The sequence below is a fragment of the Salmo salar genome, chromosome 16, assembly GCF_965601325.2.
Source record: "Salmo salar chromosome 16, fSalSal1, whole genome shotgun sequence".
Classification (NCBI taxonomy): domain Eukaryota; kingdom Metazoa; phylum Chordata; class Actinopteri; order Salmoniformes; family Salmonidae; genus Salmo; species Salmo salar.
Genome location: NC_138306.1, coordinates 44,599,307 through 44,618,927, shown reverse-complemented (window position 1 = coordinate 44,618,927; position 19,621 = coordinate 44,599,307). Strand labels below are relative to the sequence as shown.

At 41.5% G+C, this 19,621-nt stretch overlaps 1 protein-coding gene across 2 annotated transcripts in view; it reads left to right on the top strand.

Moving 5' to 3' along the window:
• The first annotated feature begins 2,649 nt into the window (after positions 1-2,649).
• Positions 2,650-19,621, top strand: part of LOC106573897 (3',5'-cyclic-AMP phosphodiesterase 4C) — a 153,633-nt gene continuing 136,661 nt past the window's right edge. For both annotated transcript variants that reach the window (XM_045697294.2, XM_014149336.3), the window contains exons 1-2: positions 2,650-2,863; positions 17,004-17,072. In XM_045697294.2, coding sequence (XP_045553250.2) covers positions 17,052-17,072 — 21 coding nt within the window. In that variant the 5' untranslated portion in view covers positions 2,650-2,863; positions 17,004-17,051. The remainder of the gene's footprint in view (positions 2,864-17,003; positions 17,073-19,621) is intronic.

Below are 19,621 nucleotides of genomic sequence, written 5' to 3'. Positions count from 1 at the left end.
AATGGATTCTTTAACACATGAGAATTAAGCCAGTTTATCAGATAATTGTTGATGATCAATTCTATGCAAAGATGGTTTCTTTTTTAAATTATGTGCTTTACACACTTTGTGCTCCAGTCTTTTGTCTCTAATGCAATGCATTCAAAAGGTACAAATCTTTGACATTTACATTTTATATTTAAGTCATTTAGCAGACGCTCTTATCCAGAGCGACTTACAAATTGGAATCCAAATTAATTCTAAATCTTTCTTTTTATTCCTATTTTCAGGACAAGATCAATGAAGAGTCTCCTTTTGCCCGTTACCCTATAAAACAATTCTGAAAGAAAACACATCATGAGAGAAGGTATTCTATTTGGGGTTCAGACAATGTTGTTCATGAGGACGTGTCACCCACCATGTTTTTTTTTCCTGTTTTTGTTTGTTTGTTTATTTTGTCTGGTTGCTGGAAAGTGATGTGTGTTTGAAGGAAGTCAGTATAGGCACTAAAAGCAATCCTGTGATGTGGTAAAGAATATCTGCTCCCAGGTTGGTCAGCAGCATATTGAAGTCGATCGTTGGTACTGTTCATTCACAGGTGGATGGATGCGTCAAGGAACTGAATACAGAAGATGCACAGACAATGTCTGCGTTTACACAGGTAGCCCAATTCTGATCTTTTGCCAAATTGTTAGCGAAAGATCTGATTTGTCAAAAATACCAATTATTGGCACAATATCAGAATTGGGCTGCCTTTATAAACACAGCCAATGTGTCAGGTATCACTAGAAATAAAGCTATGAAAAAAGCTATAATAAAGCCAAATTCTCTTTTTCTTGAAAAGACTATGACAAATAGGCCTAATTTTTGTTTGGGTTGAAATAAATAAATGATTGCATTGAATTATGTTCTCTTTTTCTCCAGATGAGATGTGTTATATATTGCATCAAGATACACTGAGTATAAAAACATTAAGAACACCAGCTCTTTTCATGACATAGACTGATCAGGTGAATCCAGGTGAAAGCTATGATCCCTTATTGATGTCACTTGTCAGTGTAGATGAATGGGAGGAGAGTTAAAGTTAAAGAAGGATTTTTAAGTCTTGAGACACTAGAGACATGGATTGTCTATGTGTGTCATTCAGAGGGTGAATGGGGAAGACAAAAGATTTGTGTCTTTGAATGGGGTACGGTAGAAGCTGCCAGGCACACCGGTTTATGTCAAAAACTGCAATGTTGCTGGGTTTTTCATGCTCAACAGTTTCCCGTGTGTATCGAGAAAGGTCCACCACCCAAAGGACACCCAGCCAACTTGACAACTGTGGGAAGCATTGGAGTAAACATGGGCCAGCATCCCTGTGGAACGCTTTCGACACCTTGTGGAGTCCATGCTGTTCTGAGGGCAAAAAGTGTTCATAATGTTTGGTATACTCAGTGTATGTCAATTCAGCTAGTAAATTAGCTCTCCCGATTGTCACAGCGGTCTAAGGCACTGCATCTCAGTGCAAGAGGCGTCACTATAGTACCTGGTTCGAATCCAGGCTGTATCATATCTGGCCGTGATTGGGAGTTCCATAGGGCAGCACACAATTGGCCCAGAGTCGTCCTGAGTTGGCTGTCATAGTAAATAAGGATTTGTTCTTAACTGACTTGCCTAGTTAAATAAAGGTAGAAATATCAATCAAATGTATTTATAAAGCCCTTTTTACATCAGCCGATGTCACAAAGTGCTATATCTATCTATCTATCTATCTATCTATCTATCTATCTATCTATCTATCTATCTATCTATCTATCTATCTATCTATCTATCTATCTATCTATCATATATATATATATATATATATATATATATTCTATTATGATTAGTGGTAGGGTTATATTATTTTAAGATCATTTTTAGTGAACCACATAAACAGCCAGTCAGTAGGCTTATTTTCAGACCTGTTTACCTGTAAACTAAAGTAGGTCGGATGCCAGCCGGGAAAATTGACAATAATAGACCACTTTCTCAATAAACTCCAGGCTTGTCATTGACATGACAGTGAAGTTAAAGCGAAAAAAGCATTAGTTGAACTCGTCACTACGCAACAAAGTTCTCACTTTTCAGCTACTGTACATCATTTGCAACAAAGTTGCCCTCCCAGCCTCCCATCATTTGGCTGAACAGCGTGTCCCGCTTGGTTGCACGCAATGACATTTAAACCCTTCCTTGCTTTAGATATGTTTTGGCCATTGAGAGGCTTTGAAGCCGCCAGTCGGCCATATTGCCACTCCCCAGTAGGAGCAGTCCTCCATAGGAATGAATGGAATTCTACAGTATTTCAATTAAATGTTTCAAGGACAAAATTACATGTATTTAAGTAACTATCTTTTTTGTTGTAGTGGGGACAGTAACATTAGTAATGTACATACAATTATACTTTAAGGATTATTTTTTTTTATCTTTAGCTCACATAATATACTTTAAAGGTATGCATTAAGTTGTCTGTAATATAATACATGTGTAAAAAACGAATGTAGACATTAATACGTGCATTTCTGTAGCTTCAAAAATATGTTTTTTATAACGGTGGGGGAGTGCCAAGATGAAGGCGCAGTGGCTTCAACACAGCGCCCCAAACAGTTATCTAGTATATATGTAAATCATTGGTTGCACGCTTACATTGTTTACATCCACAAACATTTCCTGGCATGTGACTAAATCAACGTCATTCGCAACGAAAGCAGCATTCACGGAGTTTGAAGTCTAAGTAAAAGCAATAAAATGTATGATAAAGACAACGACCTTCAATGAAGAGACCATAACTAAATATTCCTTCATAACCTGCAATTGTCGTGGGGTTCTTCTCTAAAATACTCAAGAAGTCGAGCGACCAAAGGTAAGAAAGTGAAACTTTTCAAAGATGTTTCTTGACGGCGCGAGACTTTAAAAAGGAACACCTACATTTCGAAAACAGGCAGTGAAATGTGTGATTTGTATTCGATAAGGAACTAAATCAAATGGGTATGGATTATACTTTAATTTTTACTTCAAGTGTATGGGGAATTAGCTCCACAATGGCAGTTTTTAAACGCTTTTCATTTCAAAATATGTCTTCCACTAACTGTGAAGATTGGCCTACTTGCCCTTATCAATTCTGGCAGGTGGAGTCACTTGTGTGTCTTGTTTTCTTTATCCAGTTGTTTATATTTGTCAACATTCTCATGGTATTTTAATAAGGTTGTAATATAGATCTATAGGTCCAATAATTCATTCGTATCTTTATATATATATTTCTTGGTGTACGGCTAGTTATACATTAATTAGGCATTAGTGTAACTGATCGCATATTTATAGTAGCATAGTGAAATCTAACTAGTTTCGAAACTAGTCTTGAGAAAACATAACCTTTTCATAACGGTTTCTTCCATGTAACTTGGGCCACATTATTGGTCAGGCTACTTTAATTTAAGAGATTCTGTTAAATTCAGAGACTTTTAAATTGTGCTAGCATAACATGGATGATTATATTTGGCAATATGTTGTTGGTTTGAAGACTGGTTAGATTGTGTACTGAACGTAATACATTTTTATGAACAGCTCTTAAGTGCTTTTTTGAATTCATACATTACCATATGCATTTCTCAAAAACATTTATACATTCCCTCTCCCCCCTCCTCTTTATCTTCCCGTCTTTCTGTTCCTCTGTCTGCTTCCTTTTGATCTCTATTTCCCTCTGTCGTTCTCTCGCTCCATGTTGTCACTCACTCACTCACTCACATTGTAGTAATCTTATCGAGAGCGACTTACAGTTAGTGCTGCATTCATCTTAAGATAGGTAGGTGGGAGACCACAAATCATAGATACTTTATTGAGGAAAAATGTACTTACGACCAGCAAAGTCAGAGTTAGGGGGCGAGTGTTAGTTAACAAACTTTCTGCGGATTGAGTATAAACAGAAGTTCCTCAGCCTCTGCTGGAGTTTGTATGCAATGCAAAGAAACTAAAGCCAACATTTGTAACCCTGTATCCCATTCAGGCATTTTATTGTAGCTATTCTGATCATTTTGTGATGGGTATGCAGTGTGGGCAGCATGGTCTGTGGTATGTCCCTGTGCATCCTGTAAAAACATTTCACATTGGTGAGCGGTATGACGGCTGCGTGGTCCCATGGTGTTTATACTTGCGTACTATTTCTTGTACAGATGGATGTGGTACGTTCAGGCGTTTGGAAATTGTGGAGGTCTACAATTGTTTTCTGAGGTCTTGGCTGATTTCTTATGATTTTCCTATGATGTCAAGCAAAGAGGCACTGAGTTTGAAGGTAGGCCTTGAAATACATCCACAGGTACACCTCCAATTGACTCAGGCTAATTGACATAATTTATCAGAAGCTTCTAAATCATTTTCTGGAATTTTCCAAGCTGTTTAAAGGCAACTTAGTGTATGTAAACTTCTGACCCATTGGAATTGTGATACAGTGAAATAGTCTGTTGGAAAAATTACTTGTGTCATGCACAAAGTAGATGTCCTAACCGCCTTGCCAGAACTATAGTTAACAATACATTTGTGGAGTGGTTGAAAAATGAGTTTTAATGACTCCAACCTAAGTGTATGTAAACTTACGACTTCAACCGTACGTACGTAGTTAACAACAGTTTACTGTTTTAGAGACAGAATTCCCCTGTCTGATCTGTCTACTGTAAGCAAGTCATTATTGTAGTACCTCTTGAATGGGAAAACGTTTAACATGTGGCAACTTACTCTTTGGAGCTTTGAGCACTATTTTGACAAGAACGCTATGCACAAGGACTTTATTTTATTTTTTTACAATTTCCACTTATAATTTTACAAAAACACATTTACAGGAAGAACTATGCAGATTCAAAGTGGGGTTACAGAATGATGGTTTAATCTCCCTCAGTTTTATTCTGAGGGAGATTGTACCATATTTCTGCTACCAAACTTTGCATCTGCACAGTTTTTCCAGTAGATGTTTTTATTTTATTTACTGTGTAAACCGTTCAAAGCAGTCATTGTGCATAGAGTTGTATGGTTTGTTACATTTTTTTATCAGGGATTTATGTCTGGCATACATTTTCCGTTACTGTGGAATTTCCCAGTACTCAATTACTGTGAGGGGTAGTAACTACACAGAACAAAAATATAAACTCAACATGTAAAGTGTTGGTCCCATGTCTCTTGAGCTGGAAAAAAAACATCCCAGAAATGTTCCATATGCACAAAAAGCTTATTTCTCTTAAATTTTGTGCAGATGCACCTTGTGCTCGGTACAAAAGGCCACTAAAAGGTGCAGTTTTGTCACACAGTACAATGCCACAGATGTTTTGAGGGAGCGTGCACTTGGCATGCTGACTGCAGGAATGTCCACCAGAGCTGTTGCCAGAGAATTGAATGTTCATTTCTTCACCATAAGCCGCCTCCGACGTCATTTTAGAGAATTTGGCAGTACGTCCAACCAGCCTCACAACCGCTGACCACATGTAACCACGCCAGCCCAGGACCTCCACATCTGTATTCTTCACCTGTGGGATCGTCTGAGGGGGGTTGGTATTTCTCTCTGTAATAAATCCCTTTTGTGGGGAAAAAACTAATTCTGATTGGCTGGGCATGGCTCCCCAGTGTGTGGGCCTGGCTGCTACGTGGGTGCCCCTATGCCCTCCCAGGACCACCCATGGCTGCACCCCTGCCCAGTCATGTGAAATCCATAGATTAGGGCCTAATCAATTTATTTAAATTGACTGATTTCATTATATGAACTGTAACTCAGTAAAATCTTTGAAATTGTTGCATGTTTTTAAAATATTTTTGTTCAGTGTAGGATGCACAGTATATGGTAGTCTTCCAAGAAAGATTACTGACATTGACTCGGTACCAGCACTCCTTGATTTGAAAGATTACCTTGTGTGTCCTTTAGATGGGGGGCTACTACTACTTTTCAACATTTTCCCATTAACCGTCAAACAAAAGATGCAGTCTGAGCTTAACTGCTTGCTTAGTGGATATTTGCAAAACTGATGCCCAAATATGCGGTGTTTGTAGTTTGGCAGCCTGTATGACAGTCTAGATGTTTAATGAAGAAAGAAATGTATTTGGTTTCACCATCATTGGAGCTACAGTATCAGATGCCGTTAGCAGACAGACACTACTTGGAAATTGATGTCAAACACAAAACTGTGTAATGTGGGAAACTAAACAATATACAGTGACTAGAGAAAGTATTCACACCCCTTGACTTTTTCAACATTTAGTTGTATTACAGCCTGAATTTAAAATGTATTAAATTTAGATTGTGTCACTGGCCTACACACAATACCCCATAATTACAGTGGAATGATGTTTTTAGAAAGTTTTACAAATGAATGGAAAGCTGAAATGTCTTAGGTCAATAAGTATTCAAACCCCTTTGTTATGGCACGTCTAAATAAGTTCAGGAGTAAACATTTGCTTAACAAGTCACATAATAAGTTGCATAGACTCTCTGTGCAATAATAGTGTTTAACAGTGGTTTTTTTTTAATCACTACCTAACCTCTGTACCCCACACATTCAACTATCTGTAAACTTCCTCAGTCAAGTAGTGAATTTCAAACACAGATTCAACCACAAAGACCAGGGAGGATTTCCAATGCCTCGCAAAGAAGGCACCAATTGGTAGATGGATTTAAAAAAAAAAAGCAGACATTGAATATCCATTTGAGCATGGTGAAGTTATTAATTACACCTTGGATGGTGTATCAATACAGCCATTCACAACACAGATACAGGCGTGCTACCTAATTCATTTGCCGGAAATTAAGTAAACCGCTTAGGGATTTCACCATGAGGCCAATGGTGACTTTAAAACATTTATAGAGTTACTCCACAATACTAACCTAAATGAGAGAGTGAAAAGAAGGAAGCCTGTACAGAATACAAATATTCCAAAACATCCATCCTGTTTGCAACAAGGCACTAAAGTAAAACTGTCCAAAAATGTTATGTCCTGAATACTGTGTTATGTTTGGGGCAAATCCAAAACAACACATCACTTAGTACCGCTCTTCATATTTTCAAGCAGGTGGTGGCTGCATCATGTTATGGGTATGCTTGTCATCAGCAAGGACTAGGCAGTTTTTTTTTGTTGATAAAAATAAAGGAAATAGATGTAAACACAGGCAAAATCCTAGAAGAAAACCTAGTTGTCTGTTATCCAACATACTGGGAGACAAAGGAACTTTTCAGCAGGACAATAACCTAAAACACAAAGCCAAATATACACTGGAGTTGCTTACCAAGACAATATTGAATACAGTTTTGACCTAAAGCGGCTTTAAAACCTATGGCGGTCTAGTAATGATCAACATCCAACTTGACAGAGGTTGACATTTTTTTTAAATAATAATGTGCAAACCCAGGGGTGCAAAGCTCTTAGACTTACCCAGAAAGACTCACAGCTGTAGTTGCTGCCAAGGGTGTGAATACTTATGTAAATTAGATATTTAGGTATTTATTTTTCTACAAATTACAAAAATTCCTAAAAACATGTTTTCACTGTCATTATGGGTATTGTGTGTGTGTGTGTGTGTAGATGATGGGGGAGGGGGAACAAACTAATTTAGAATTTAGCTGTAACACTACAAATGTGGAATAAGTCAAGGGATATGAATACTTTCTGAAGGCACTATAAATGCTTGGTACGATAAAAATGTATTTTACATAACTTGCGTTACTTATTGTGGCGTAGTATGGAGGGCACTGTTTAGAACATGGTAATTTCAGTGCCAATCTTAGGGTGTTGCTGCTTATGTTGACTTATCACTATCTTTCACAGCCCAAACTTTATGATACACATGCATCTTTTGCTTAGGGACAATTCTATTTGACTTTAAACCTTAATGATATTGGGATTGGCTTGGCTAACTTAGTTCAACCAACATTTGTATCTATCCTTAGTAGTCGTACAGTATCCAAAAATGGTGAGTGTTTGTCCTGCTTATAAGTCAAGACATCGTGTATGTTTTGCAGTTATCAACGTCTTCTAAAGGTTTGACATGCTGAGGTTAGCCCCGTTAGGAATTAAGAAGCATATCTGCTATGAAACAGTGGTGTGCGTCACTACGCAGAGAACTTCAAAAGAGTTCCTGTGTGGATTTTTATGACACCTGATTGTGGATGTTAATATGGGGCCTGTGCAGTTGTTATACGGGTTAAAGAGTGAGCATGGTTAATATTTAAGAGTGCGTTCAGTGAAGGGATAGGCACGAGTACTCGAACGGACGTCAAAGCTCGATCTTTTACCATCTTTAATACTGTACAACTATTTGGTGAAATGTGCTTTGTGGCTGCCTGATCTGGCAAGTTAAATTTTGTCTTGAAGACAAAATGTATTTGCTTTGACTCTAGTGTTCCATTTGTACTTGTGGATTTGCAGGGCACAACAAAAGAAGCCAAGCATCACACAGTTCCTCTCCCTAAAATCCCTTTCCCCTCCATGTCTCATTTACTCAATTGTGTTCCGACCGCGCACACACAAGCTCCTGTTAGGCGTACAGAAATAAATGTCTATCAAACTGATGGGATACACAAGCTACATTCTTTGCAAAATGATGACAGTTTTATCAGAAATTCAAAATGGACTGGTTGATTGAAGTAGGAAAATATGTCTTCCAACAACGAACTGCAGTTTTTGAATAATTGCAGCAAGTCTATTTTCCTATGTCATGGCCGTAATTGATCACCACCATTCAGTGTACAATGTGGAATTGTTAATCCACAAAGAAAATTCCAAAGAACTGGCAGAATAAACTAAATTCAATGTCTCTATATCGAAAAGAAGAAGGATTTTAGTTTGTAACCCAGAATTTTTTTTCTTTCAACTCGCCAAATTGAGCCCCGTTTCAAGTGATCACTCTTTGAGAATAACTGTTCCAGACTCGAGATGCGCATCACTTCGCACTGGCAACTTTTTTCATCTGGGAAAAATATTTGATTCTAATACATTACAATTTTTTTTATTTTATTTTTTACTATAAAATAGATGTCTTGACTATGATAAGGGCTCTGGAAATAAGATCGTCTTGTCTGCTAAATTAATAAAGCAAGGCTATGCCATTGCACAGCCATAGGCTTCTACAAGCAAGCGCCACAGCTGAGGTTCCTGCCTTTTTCAAGATTGGGTTCCACGACATAACCAGTTGATATTAAGATTTCAATAAATTAATCTTAAGTGGCACTTGCATTTTTATTAACTGAATATACAGTTTATTAGGTACACCCATCTAGTACTGGGTCGGACCACCTCCCTGTAGCCATGAAAGGATGCACCTAGTCAGCAACAATGTTCAGATACGCTGTGGCATTCAAACGTTGCTCAATTGGTATCAAGGGACCTAACGTGTGTCAGAAAAACATACCACCGCCACCAGCCTGTACCCTTGACAGCAGGCAGGATGGGGCCATGGACTCATGCTGCTGACGCCAAATCCTGACTCTGCCATCAACATGATGCAACAGGAACCGGGATTCGTCGGACCAGGCAATAATTTTCCACTACTTAATTGTCCAGTGTTGGTGATTGTGTGCCGACTAGAGCCACTTTTCTTGTTTTTAGCTGATAGGGGTGGAACCTGGTGTGGCCATCTGCTGCAATGACCCATCTGTGACAAGGACCGCCGAGTTGTGGGTTCCGAGATGTCATTCTGCACACCACTGTCGTACTGCGCCGCTAATTTCCTGTTGTGGCCCGCCTGTTAGCTTGCACGATTCTTGCCATTCTCCTTTTGAGTTCTCTCTTTAACAAGCTGTTTTCGCCAAAAGGACTGCTGCTGACTGGTTCTTTTTTGTCACACCATTCTCTAGACACTTGTGTGTGAAAAGACCAGGAGGCTGGCCGTCTCTGAGATACTAGAACCGGCGTGCCTGGCACCGACGATCATACCATGGTCCAAGTTGCTTAGGTAATACGTTTTGCCCATTTCTAACGTTCAATCAAACAGTAACTGAATTCCTCGATGCCGGTCTGCCTGCTAGAAGAATGGAGCCGGAGGTGATGGCTGCCGTTTTTACGTGCTCCTATTTTGTACATAATGTTTCTGCTACCGGGTCTTATGACCCGAAAAGAGCTTCTGGATATCAGAACAGCAATTACTTGGACGGGTTTAAGATTTTTTATTTATTGAGTCTGATGCCAAAGATTTACTGCTGCTCCTGGACCAGGACCACATTCCTGTCCTTTGCATGAAGAGAAGACGGAGATGCAGAGGCCACAGATCTGGGTGATGGGTGAGAATAGGTTGGCAAGTGGGTAACCCGCCTCTACCATCCGTCATATTGGCCAACATGCAATCACTGGAGAATAAACTGGATGAGCTCCGTTCCAGACTATCCTACCAACGGGACATTAAAAACTGTAATATCTTATGTTTCACCGAGCCGTGGCTGAACAACGACATGGATAATATACAGTTGGCTGGGTTTCCCGTCCATCGGTAAGACGAGGGGTGATGGTCTGTGTCTATTTGTCAATAACAGCTGGTGCGCAATCTCTAATATTAAAGAAGTCTCGAGGTTTTGCTCACCTGAGGTAGTGTGGTACTCTGTCTACCAAGAGTTATCTATATTTTTCGTAGCTGTCTATTTACCACAAACTGATGCTGGCACTAAGACCGCACTCAACGAGCTGTATAAGGTCATAAGCAAACAAGAAAATGCTCATCCAGAAGTGGTGCTCCTAGTGGCCAAGGACTTCAATGCAGGGAAAGTTATGTTTTACCTAATTTCTACCAGCATGTCACGTGCAACCAGAGGGGGAAAAAAAACTCTAGACAACCTTTACTCCACACACAGAGACACGTACAAAGCTTTGCCTTGCCCTTCATTTGGCAAATCTGACCATAAATTCTATCCTCCTGCTTAGAAGCAAAAACTAAAGCCGGAAGTACCAGTGACTCGCTCAATATGGAAGTGGTCAGATGATGCGGATGCTAAGCTACAGGACTGTTTTGCTAGCACATACTGGAAAATGTTCCGGGATTCATCCAATGCCATTGAGGAGTATACCACATCAGTCACTGGCTTCATTAATAAGTGCATCGATGACATCATCCCCATAGTGACCATACGTACATACCCCAACTAGAAGTCATGAATTTCAGGCAAGAGGCGAGACTCAGGGATGCTGGCCTAATAGGCAGGGTTGCAAAGAAAAAGCCATATCTCAGACTGGCCAATAAAAATTGAATATTAAGATGGGCAAAAGAGCACAGACACTGGACAGGGGAACTCTGCCTAGAAGGCCAGCATCCCGGAGTCGCCTCTTCACTGTTGATGTTGAGACTGGTGTTTGTGGGTACTATTTAATGAAGCTGCCAGTTGAGGACTTGTGAGGCGTCTGTTTCTCAAACTAGACATTCTAATGTACTTGTTCTCTTGCTCAGTTGTGCACCGGGGCCTCCCACTCTTTAGTGCCAGTTTGCGCTGTTCTGTGAAGGGAGTAGTACACAGCGTTGTACGAGAGCTTCAGTTTCTTGGCAATTTCTCAGATGGAGTAGCCTTCATTTCTCAGAACAAGAATAGATTGACGAGTTTCAGAAGAAAGATCTTTGTTTCTGGCCATTTTGAGCCTGTAATCGAACTCACAAATGCTGATGCTCCAGATACTCAACTAGTGTAAAAAAGGACTGTTACGAATCCCTTTTGGCCCGGCAGTCTAGGGGAGATGGATACGAGACCCGTAACATAAATCATGCAAATTAGAAGAGTGACAACAGTGAGAACAAAAAAACCACAGACAACTTAAGTTTACCGTCAAACTCTAAAGGTTTATTGCTAAACACACGGTAAGGGGGTGTGAGAAAAGGGGCTAAGCTGGACCCAAGCAAAGAAACCAATCCAAATCCAAAACACCCCTAAGCTAGACTAGCCTACCTCAAGAACAGCTAGCTAACTAACCAAAAATACAGTGGGTGGTCCGCCCAGTTCTAACTAGGGTACTTAGACAAAGTATTCCTACAGGTAATGTATGCCCATGGGCGACTTGTCTTGGTACCCCCTTTTCCCACCAAACAACAAAACAATACTCGCAGGATAACCAGACAAATGTGACATGTAGTTGCAAAACAAAAGAGATCAATACAGAGAGAGAGCTACAGAGAGAATGAACACAAAGATTGATCTGGGGAGAAAACAACTGACTGGGTTTTTTTAAACCAAGGGAAAGGGGCTGTGATTGGTTGAGGAACAAGGAACAGGTGTCTTCTGATTGGGGACTGATTGGGGGAATGATGATTGTCACCTGTGAGGGGAGAAGGAGAGAAAAGAAATACAGGATACACACTACCTGTATCCGTAACAAGGACAGTAGTATTGCTTCTTTAATCAGAACAAAAGTTGTCAGCTGTGCTAACGTAATTGCAAATGGGTTTTCTAATGATCAATTAGCTTTTTCAAATTATTAACTAGGATTAGTGTAATGGACGTCATATATAGTGGACCAAGGCGCAGCGGGTTGAGTGCTCATTTTAACTTTTATTAGAACACGTAATAACAAAACAAGAAAACGAACGAACAGTAATGCAGGCTACACACAGCAGTGCAAAAACAACTTCCCACAAAGGACAGGCGAAAACAGGGCTACCTAAGTATGACTCTCAATCAGCAACAATGATGTACAGCTGTTCCTGATTGAGAGCCATACCAGGCCAACACAAAGAAATACACAACATTGATGGAGCATAGAAATACAAACATAGAACATAACCAAAAACACCGGAATACTCTAAACAAACACCCCTCTACATAAACACATACCAACAAACCCCGAACCACATAAAACAAACATCCCCCCCCTGCCACGTCCTGACCAAACTACAATAACAAATAACCCCTTTACTGGTCAGGACGTGACAGTACACCCCCCCCCCAAAAGGTGGAAACCCCGGATGCACCTCACACAAAAATAAACCCCCCCCCAAACTAAAGGGAGGGAAGGGAGGGTGGCTACCGTCACCGACGGTTCCCGTGCTACACCCCCTCCTCCCCAATCCTCCTACTGTGGAGGTGACTCAGGCTCTGGCCTTAGTCCCCCACCTAACCTGTCCACCCCCGCTGTATACCTCGGACTGTAGGGCGACTCTGGGAGCTCCGGACTGTAGGGCGACTCTGGGAGCTCCGGACTGTAGGGCGACTCTGGGAGCTCCGGACTGTAGGGCGACTCTGGGAGCTCCGGACTGTAGGGCGACTCTGGGAGCTCCGGACTGTAGGGCGACTCTAGATGGGGCACTGTCGCCGGACGCTCTGGACGGGGCACTGTCGCCGGACGCTCTGGACGGGGCACTGTCGCCGGACGCTCTGGATGGGGTACTGTCGTCGGAAGCTCTGGACGGGGACTGCGCACTGAAAGCCTGATGCGTGGGGCTGGTAGTGGAGGTACCAGACTGGAGACACGCACCCCAAGGCTAGTGCGAGGAGCAGGAGTAGGACGAGCTGGACTGGGCTGACGCACTGAAGGCCTGGTGCGTGGTGCTGGCTTTGGAGACGCCATACTGGATACACACACCTCAGGGCTAGTGCGAGGAGCATGAACAGGATACACTGGGCCGTGAAGGCGCACTGCCGGTCTCGAGCGCAGTACTGGCACCACCCTTACTGGCTGGATGCCCGCTTCCCCCTAGCAAATGTGGGACGCTGGCACCGCACACACTGGCCTGTGAATGCTCGGCCTCGACGCCGTGCGCATCACCCCATAGCACGGGGCCTGACCAGTAACATGCTGCCTCCGGTAAGCACGGGGAGTTGGCTTGGGGCTTAACCCTGGCCCAGCCAAACTACCCGTGTGCCCCCCCCCATTTTTTTTCTTCTTGGGGCTGCCTCTCAGGCTTCCATGCCAGCCGTGTTCCGATATAACCGTCCCGGTCCATTCCAGCCATCCTCCATGGTCCAGCCCCAGCTAAAATCTCCTCCCAGGTCCACGACTCCCGATAGCTTTTCTCCAGCTCCTTACCCCGCTGCTTGGTCCATTGTTGGTGGGAAGTTCTGTAACGGCCGTCGTATATAGTGGACCAAGGCGCAGCGGGTTGAGTGCTCATTTTAACTTTTATTAGAAACCTTAATAACAAAACAAGAAATGAACGAACAGTAATGTAGGCTACACACACACACAGCAGTGCAAAAACAACTTCCCACAAAGGACAGGTGAAAACAGGGCTACCTAAGTATGACTCCCAATCAGCAACAACGATGTACAGCTGTTCCTGATTGAGAGCCATACCAGGCCAACACAAAGAAATACACAACATGGATAGAGCATAGAAATACAAACATAGAACATAACCAAAAACCTCGGAATACTCTAAACAAACACCCCTCTACATAAACACATATACCAACAAACCCCGAACCACATAAAACAAACACCCCCCTGCCACGTCCTGACCAAACTACAATAACAAATAACCCCTTTACTGGTCAGGACGTGACAATTAGCTAACACAACGTGCCATTGGAACACAGGAGAGATGGTTGTTGATAATAGGCCTCTGTACGTCTATGTCGATATTCCATTAAAAATCAGCCATTTCCAGCTCCAATAGTCATTTACAACATTAACAGTGTCTACACTGTATTTCTGATCAATTTTATGCTATTTTAAAGGACAAATGAGCTTTTCTTTCAAAAAGAAGGACATTTCTAAGGACCCCAAACATTTGAACAGTAGTGTACGTTTCAAGCAAACCACCACAGTTCCTGTGCCCAAGAACGCCAAGGTAACCTGCCTAAATGACTCCTGCCACGTCTTTAGCCATGAAGTGCTTTGAAAGGCTGGTCATGGCTCACATCAACACCATCATCCCGGAAACCCCATTCCAATTCGCATATCGCCCCGACACAATCTCAGTCGCACTCAACACTGCCCTTTCCCACCTGGGCAAAAGGAACACCTATGTGAGAATGCTATTCATTGACTACAGTGCAGCATTCAGCACCATAGTGCCCACAAAGCTCATCACTAAGCTAAGGACCTTGGGACTAAACACCTCCCTCTTGGACTTCCTGATGGGCCGCCCCCAGGTGGTAACGGTAGGCAACAACACATCTGCCACGCTGATCCTCAACACTGGTGCCCCTCAGGGATGTTTACTTAGTCCCCTCCTGTACTCTCTGTTCAGCCACGACTGTGTGGCCAAGCATGACTCCCACACCACCATTAAGTTTGCCAACGAAATAAGTGGTAGGCCTGATCACCGACAACGATGAGACAGCCTATAGGGAGGAGGTCGGAGACCTGGCCGTGTGGTTCCAGGACAACAACCTCTCCCTCAATTTGAGCAAGATAAAGGAGCTGATCGTGGACTACAGGAAAAGGTGGGCCAAACACGCCCCCATTCACCTCCTGGTATGGCAACTGCTCGGCATTCGACCGTAATGCTCTACAGAGGGTAGTGCGTACGGCCCAGTACATCACTGGGGCCAAACTTCCTGCCTTCCAGGACCTCTGTACTATGCGATGTCAGAGGAAGGCCCTAAAAACTGTCAGACTCCAGCCACTCAAGTCATAGACTGTTCCCTCAGCTACCGTACGGCAAGCGGTACCGGAGCGCCAAGTCTAGGTTCAAAAGGCTCCTTAACAGCTTCCACCCCAAGTCATTAGACTGCTGAACAATTAATCAAACCCCTACTATTAGCTTTAAAAAATATATATATTCCCGAAGTTGCTACTTGCTGTTTTTTAAATTGTATTTATGCATAGTCACTTTCCCCCTACCAACATGTACATATGACCTTAACTAACCTGTACCCCCACACATTGACTAGGCACCGGTACCCCCTTTTTATATAGCCTCGTTAATGTAACTTTTTTTACTTGAGTTTATTTAGTAAATATTTTCTTAACCAACAATGCAGTTAAGAAAAATAACAGTTAAGGGCTTGTAAGTAAGCATTTCACGGTAAGGTTTACACCTGTTATATTTGGCGCATGTGTTGTATTTGGGGCATTGTTTTTTTATAGCAAGCCACGGCCACGTGACTCACTGTCTGGAGGAGCAAACCATTTTTGTGAACGGGATGGTGTCCCTAACAAATCCTAATTGCTAAATTTCCTCATATACACTCAGTGGCCAGTTTGTTATCTGTAATGCTATGATAAATTAGGCATTGTTGCTCACTCTTGGTATAGGCCTATAGATAAATGTGCACTTATTTTTTTCCAGTGCGTGTGGACCTTTTTGTGTTGTTAAAAAAAAAAAAAATATATATATATATATATATATATATATATGTTTTGAGTACTCGGAAATAAATCATGCGAGTACTGGAACAGTCAAAAAAATGTCAAATGCCCTTCCCTAGTTCAGTATTAGGCATTAACTGTATTGTATTATTTAAAAGACAAACACAGACCTTCAAAATAGATAGGCCTAGATGTCTTGCAATAAGTTGGTCTGCGTTTTGAATTCACATTGTATATATGTATTTTTTTAAGAAGTGGGGCAGTCCCATTTTTTTGCATTTTTTTTTTTTTTGCTTTATTGAAAAGATAATAAAATGTTGGAAAGACCTGGGAGGGTGAGTCAAAGGTCAGTGGGCTGGATTTGAACCCATACCGAACTCTGGCATACATGTGTTCCGGGGTCAGCGGCTGTAACCGCCAAACCACACAAGCCACATGGGATTTGCAGGTTGTCATATTGACTCATATTCCAAGGAGCAATCAAATCAATGCATATTATGAATCATGGACAATATTTACAGGATAACATATTGACTCACATTCCAAGGAGCAATCAAATCAACGCATATCATGAATCATAGACATTATTATTATCATTCACTGCTATGGAAACAAGCCACATAGGCCCTATTGAAAGAGAATATTCAACTTTTTTTCATGAGGTATGTTGAGGTTCTTGAGGAATAAAGATATTCTGCACTTTTATAATATATGTATTTTCTTTTGTTTCTGTATAACTAAAGCATGAAAGATGGGACTAGAACATTTATGACAAGGTATCGCAACCCAACTCTGTTTGCCTCCCTCAGCTGCAGTCCTACCACACCGGGTGAAGGTGTCCCAGAGCTTCTGCGTCAATGGCTCGGCTGTCGACAGAGGTAATTATGAGTCAAAGCTGCATTCCCTCCCATCACACCCCTCCTCTTCCCTACCTTATCGCCCTGAGCGGTTCCTTGTGCGGTAATCTTGGGCGATAAGCATGAATCACTGCCGATTGTGCTGTTTGCTCTTTATTGCATCACTGGCTGTGAATTGTCTATGTGTTAATGCATTACCATCTTCGTCGAAAGTCTTGCTCAAGTATGTGTACGATTTGTGATTATGGGTGGACATGAAAGGCCACTCTGTCATAAAGCCTTATCTGTGCCTCCAGGGCATTCCTCACTCGTGACACAGGGCTCTGCGGTCCCAAACCACGCGCACAAACAGCCCTCTGAACCTCTGGGGTGCAGGGTGAAATGATTTCACGAGAGTCAATGGCTCTTATGTCATCTTTGAGGTGTCGAGGAGGATTGTGTCCTCCCATGGAGGAAAATTAAGTTATTCTATTCATGCTCGCATAATTGAATGGAAAAGAGAAGATGAGAGCTGTGAATTAATTAGGTTGAATTCATTAAGTGTTGAATTTCCATAAGTAAATAATGGTGTTTGCACATGTAACACTGATGAGCCCTCTTGACGCCACAGCTCATGTTTTTCCATTCCCGCTAATGGAATCAATTATTTTGATTATGACATTTAGTCAAGGGACCTCCTGCTGATTTCCCCAGGAGGTGGAGCTGTAAGAAAGAGTGATACAAACACACACTTAAAATAGCAACAGTATATGATAATTTACAGTGCCTTTAGAAAGTATTCACACCCCTTGACTTATTTTACCTATTTTGTTGTAACAGCCTGAATTTAAAATGGATTAAATTAAATTAATTTTATTTTTTTATATAAATGTTCACTTTGTTATTATGGGGTATTGTGTGTAGATGGGTGAGAGAAAATCAATTGAATACATTTTGAATTCAGGCTGTAACACAACAAAATGTGGAATAAGTGAAGAGGTATGAATACTTTCTCAAGGCACTGTATGTAAATCCTGCCATTCAAAACATAGCTACCCTCAGAATGCAGCAGTGGTTACAAATGCAGGTGAAGGTGCTTGCATCCTTCTGATCATTACGGTAAGCAAATGGTTCTTATCAACCTCCCTAGTGGCTGTAGGTAATTATTGTGGAGCCCACAGTTGATCTTATCTCTCGTAACGTGTGATGACTTTATGAATCAATATTTATTTTCTGAATAAAAAGTCAGTTTCACATTCGATTACTCCCTGTGGTAATGTCAACAGAAATTCAGCTGGGGGAAAACAACCTAATAAAGTCAACGACTTTGCTTTAAGGGGGTGCAATGTTTGGTTTTGATAATAAATGGGGTGGATGTTGGTTATTTGACTCTCAGCCTATCTCGGTCTCAACCTCTCTCTTTTTGCGTGTGGGCGGCCGTAGTGTTGTTACGATACCAGTATCACAATACCATATTTTACTAGTTAAAAAAAATACAAAGCAGACTAAACTCTATAGTCCTGTTAAAACCTATAGCTTGCAAAATAAACATGTGACTCTGGGTGAAATTCAGTCCTCTTCATGTTTTGGTTTCCTGTGCTTCCTTACTTCCTAAGTGACAACACTATGTGTGGGTGTGCATGTGTGTCTTATTGAGGGTGTGTACGTGTGTATTGTTTGTACATTACAGGGCAGATGGGTGCACAGTCAGTCCTCAGTGCCACTCTGTGCATAGCACCTCCCAGTGGGCCCACATGGTTTAAAGTCTCTCTGCTGTCACAAAGCCACGGCACATCAAGGGAAGTCTCACTGTCTGTACTTCCCTATCAGAGCCAAAAACATGCACTGTACCAAGAACAGAGAATGGCATACAGTGAAGCATATGGTGTCCTCCATTACCCTGAACCATGATCTTATTATTGCCCCCGCAATATATATGCATTGATTGAAGCTCAATGTTAAATTCAAATCTCCCTACCGTCATATCTAAGCCAATATGACACCAATCTCTATGGAAATGTGCAAATTAACTTGATTGAAGGTGAACAACACACTCCCTGACTCTCATCATGGCCGTCCGGCCGTTACCGACAACCCCATACCAGTTTTTTTTTTTTAACAGGGTCATTAGCAATTTATGTTTAAGAGTATTTATTGCGCTGACCTACCTAAATCTAGACGTCAGGTTAAAAAGAGACTATAGCGTCCATAAAGTGCCCATTGGACTTAAAAAAATGCTGGATTGACAAAATTTGTAGGTGCAACAGATTTTATTCCATTTATATTTTATCGCGTTCACATTCTAATCTATGTCTGTTAAGAACCAACGATGTGCTTCCTTTTTGTAGCATTTCTGACCATGCTAACATAGTTTTTAACCGAAACTCAGTTATAACATGGGGTTGACTGCTCGGCAACAACACAGCTGCTTGCACCATGCTGCCACTGCCAGTCATAAGAAGTGTATGCGAACAAACCTAGGCTACTGTATATAGCTAGCTATATGGTGTTATTCATGCTGAGGTTAATCAACAAATGCAAACAGATATTTTGATTAGCTAGCTAACGTAACGTTATACCAGTCACATGAG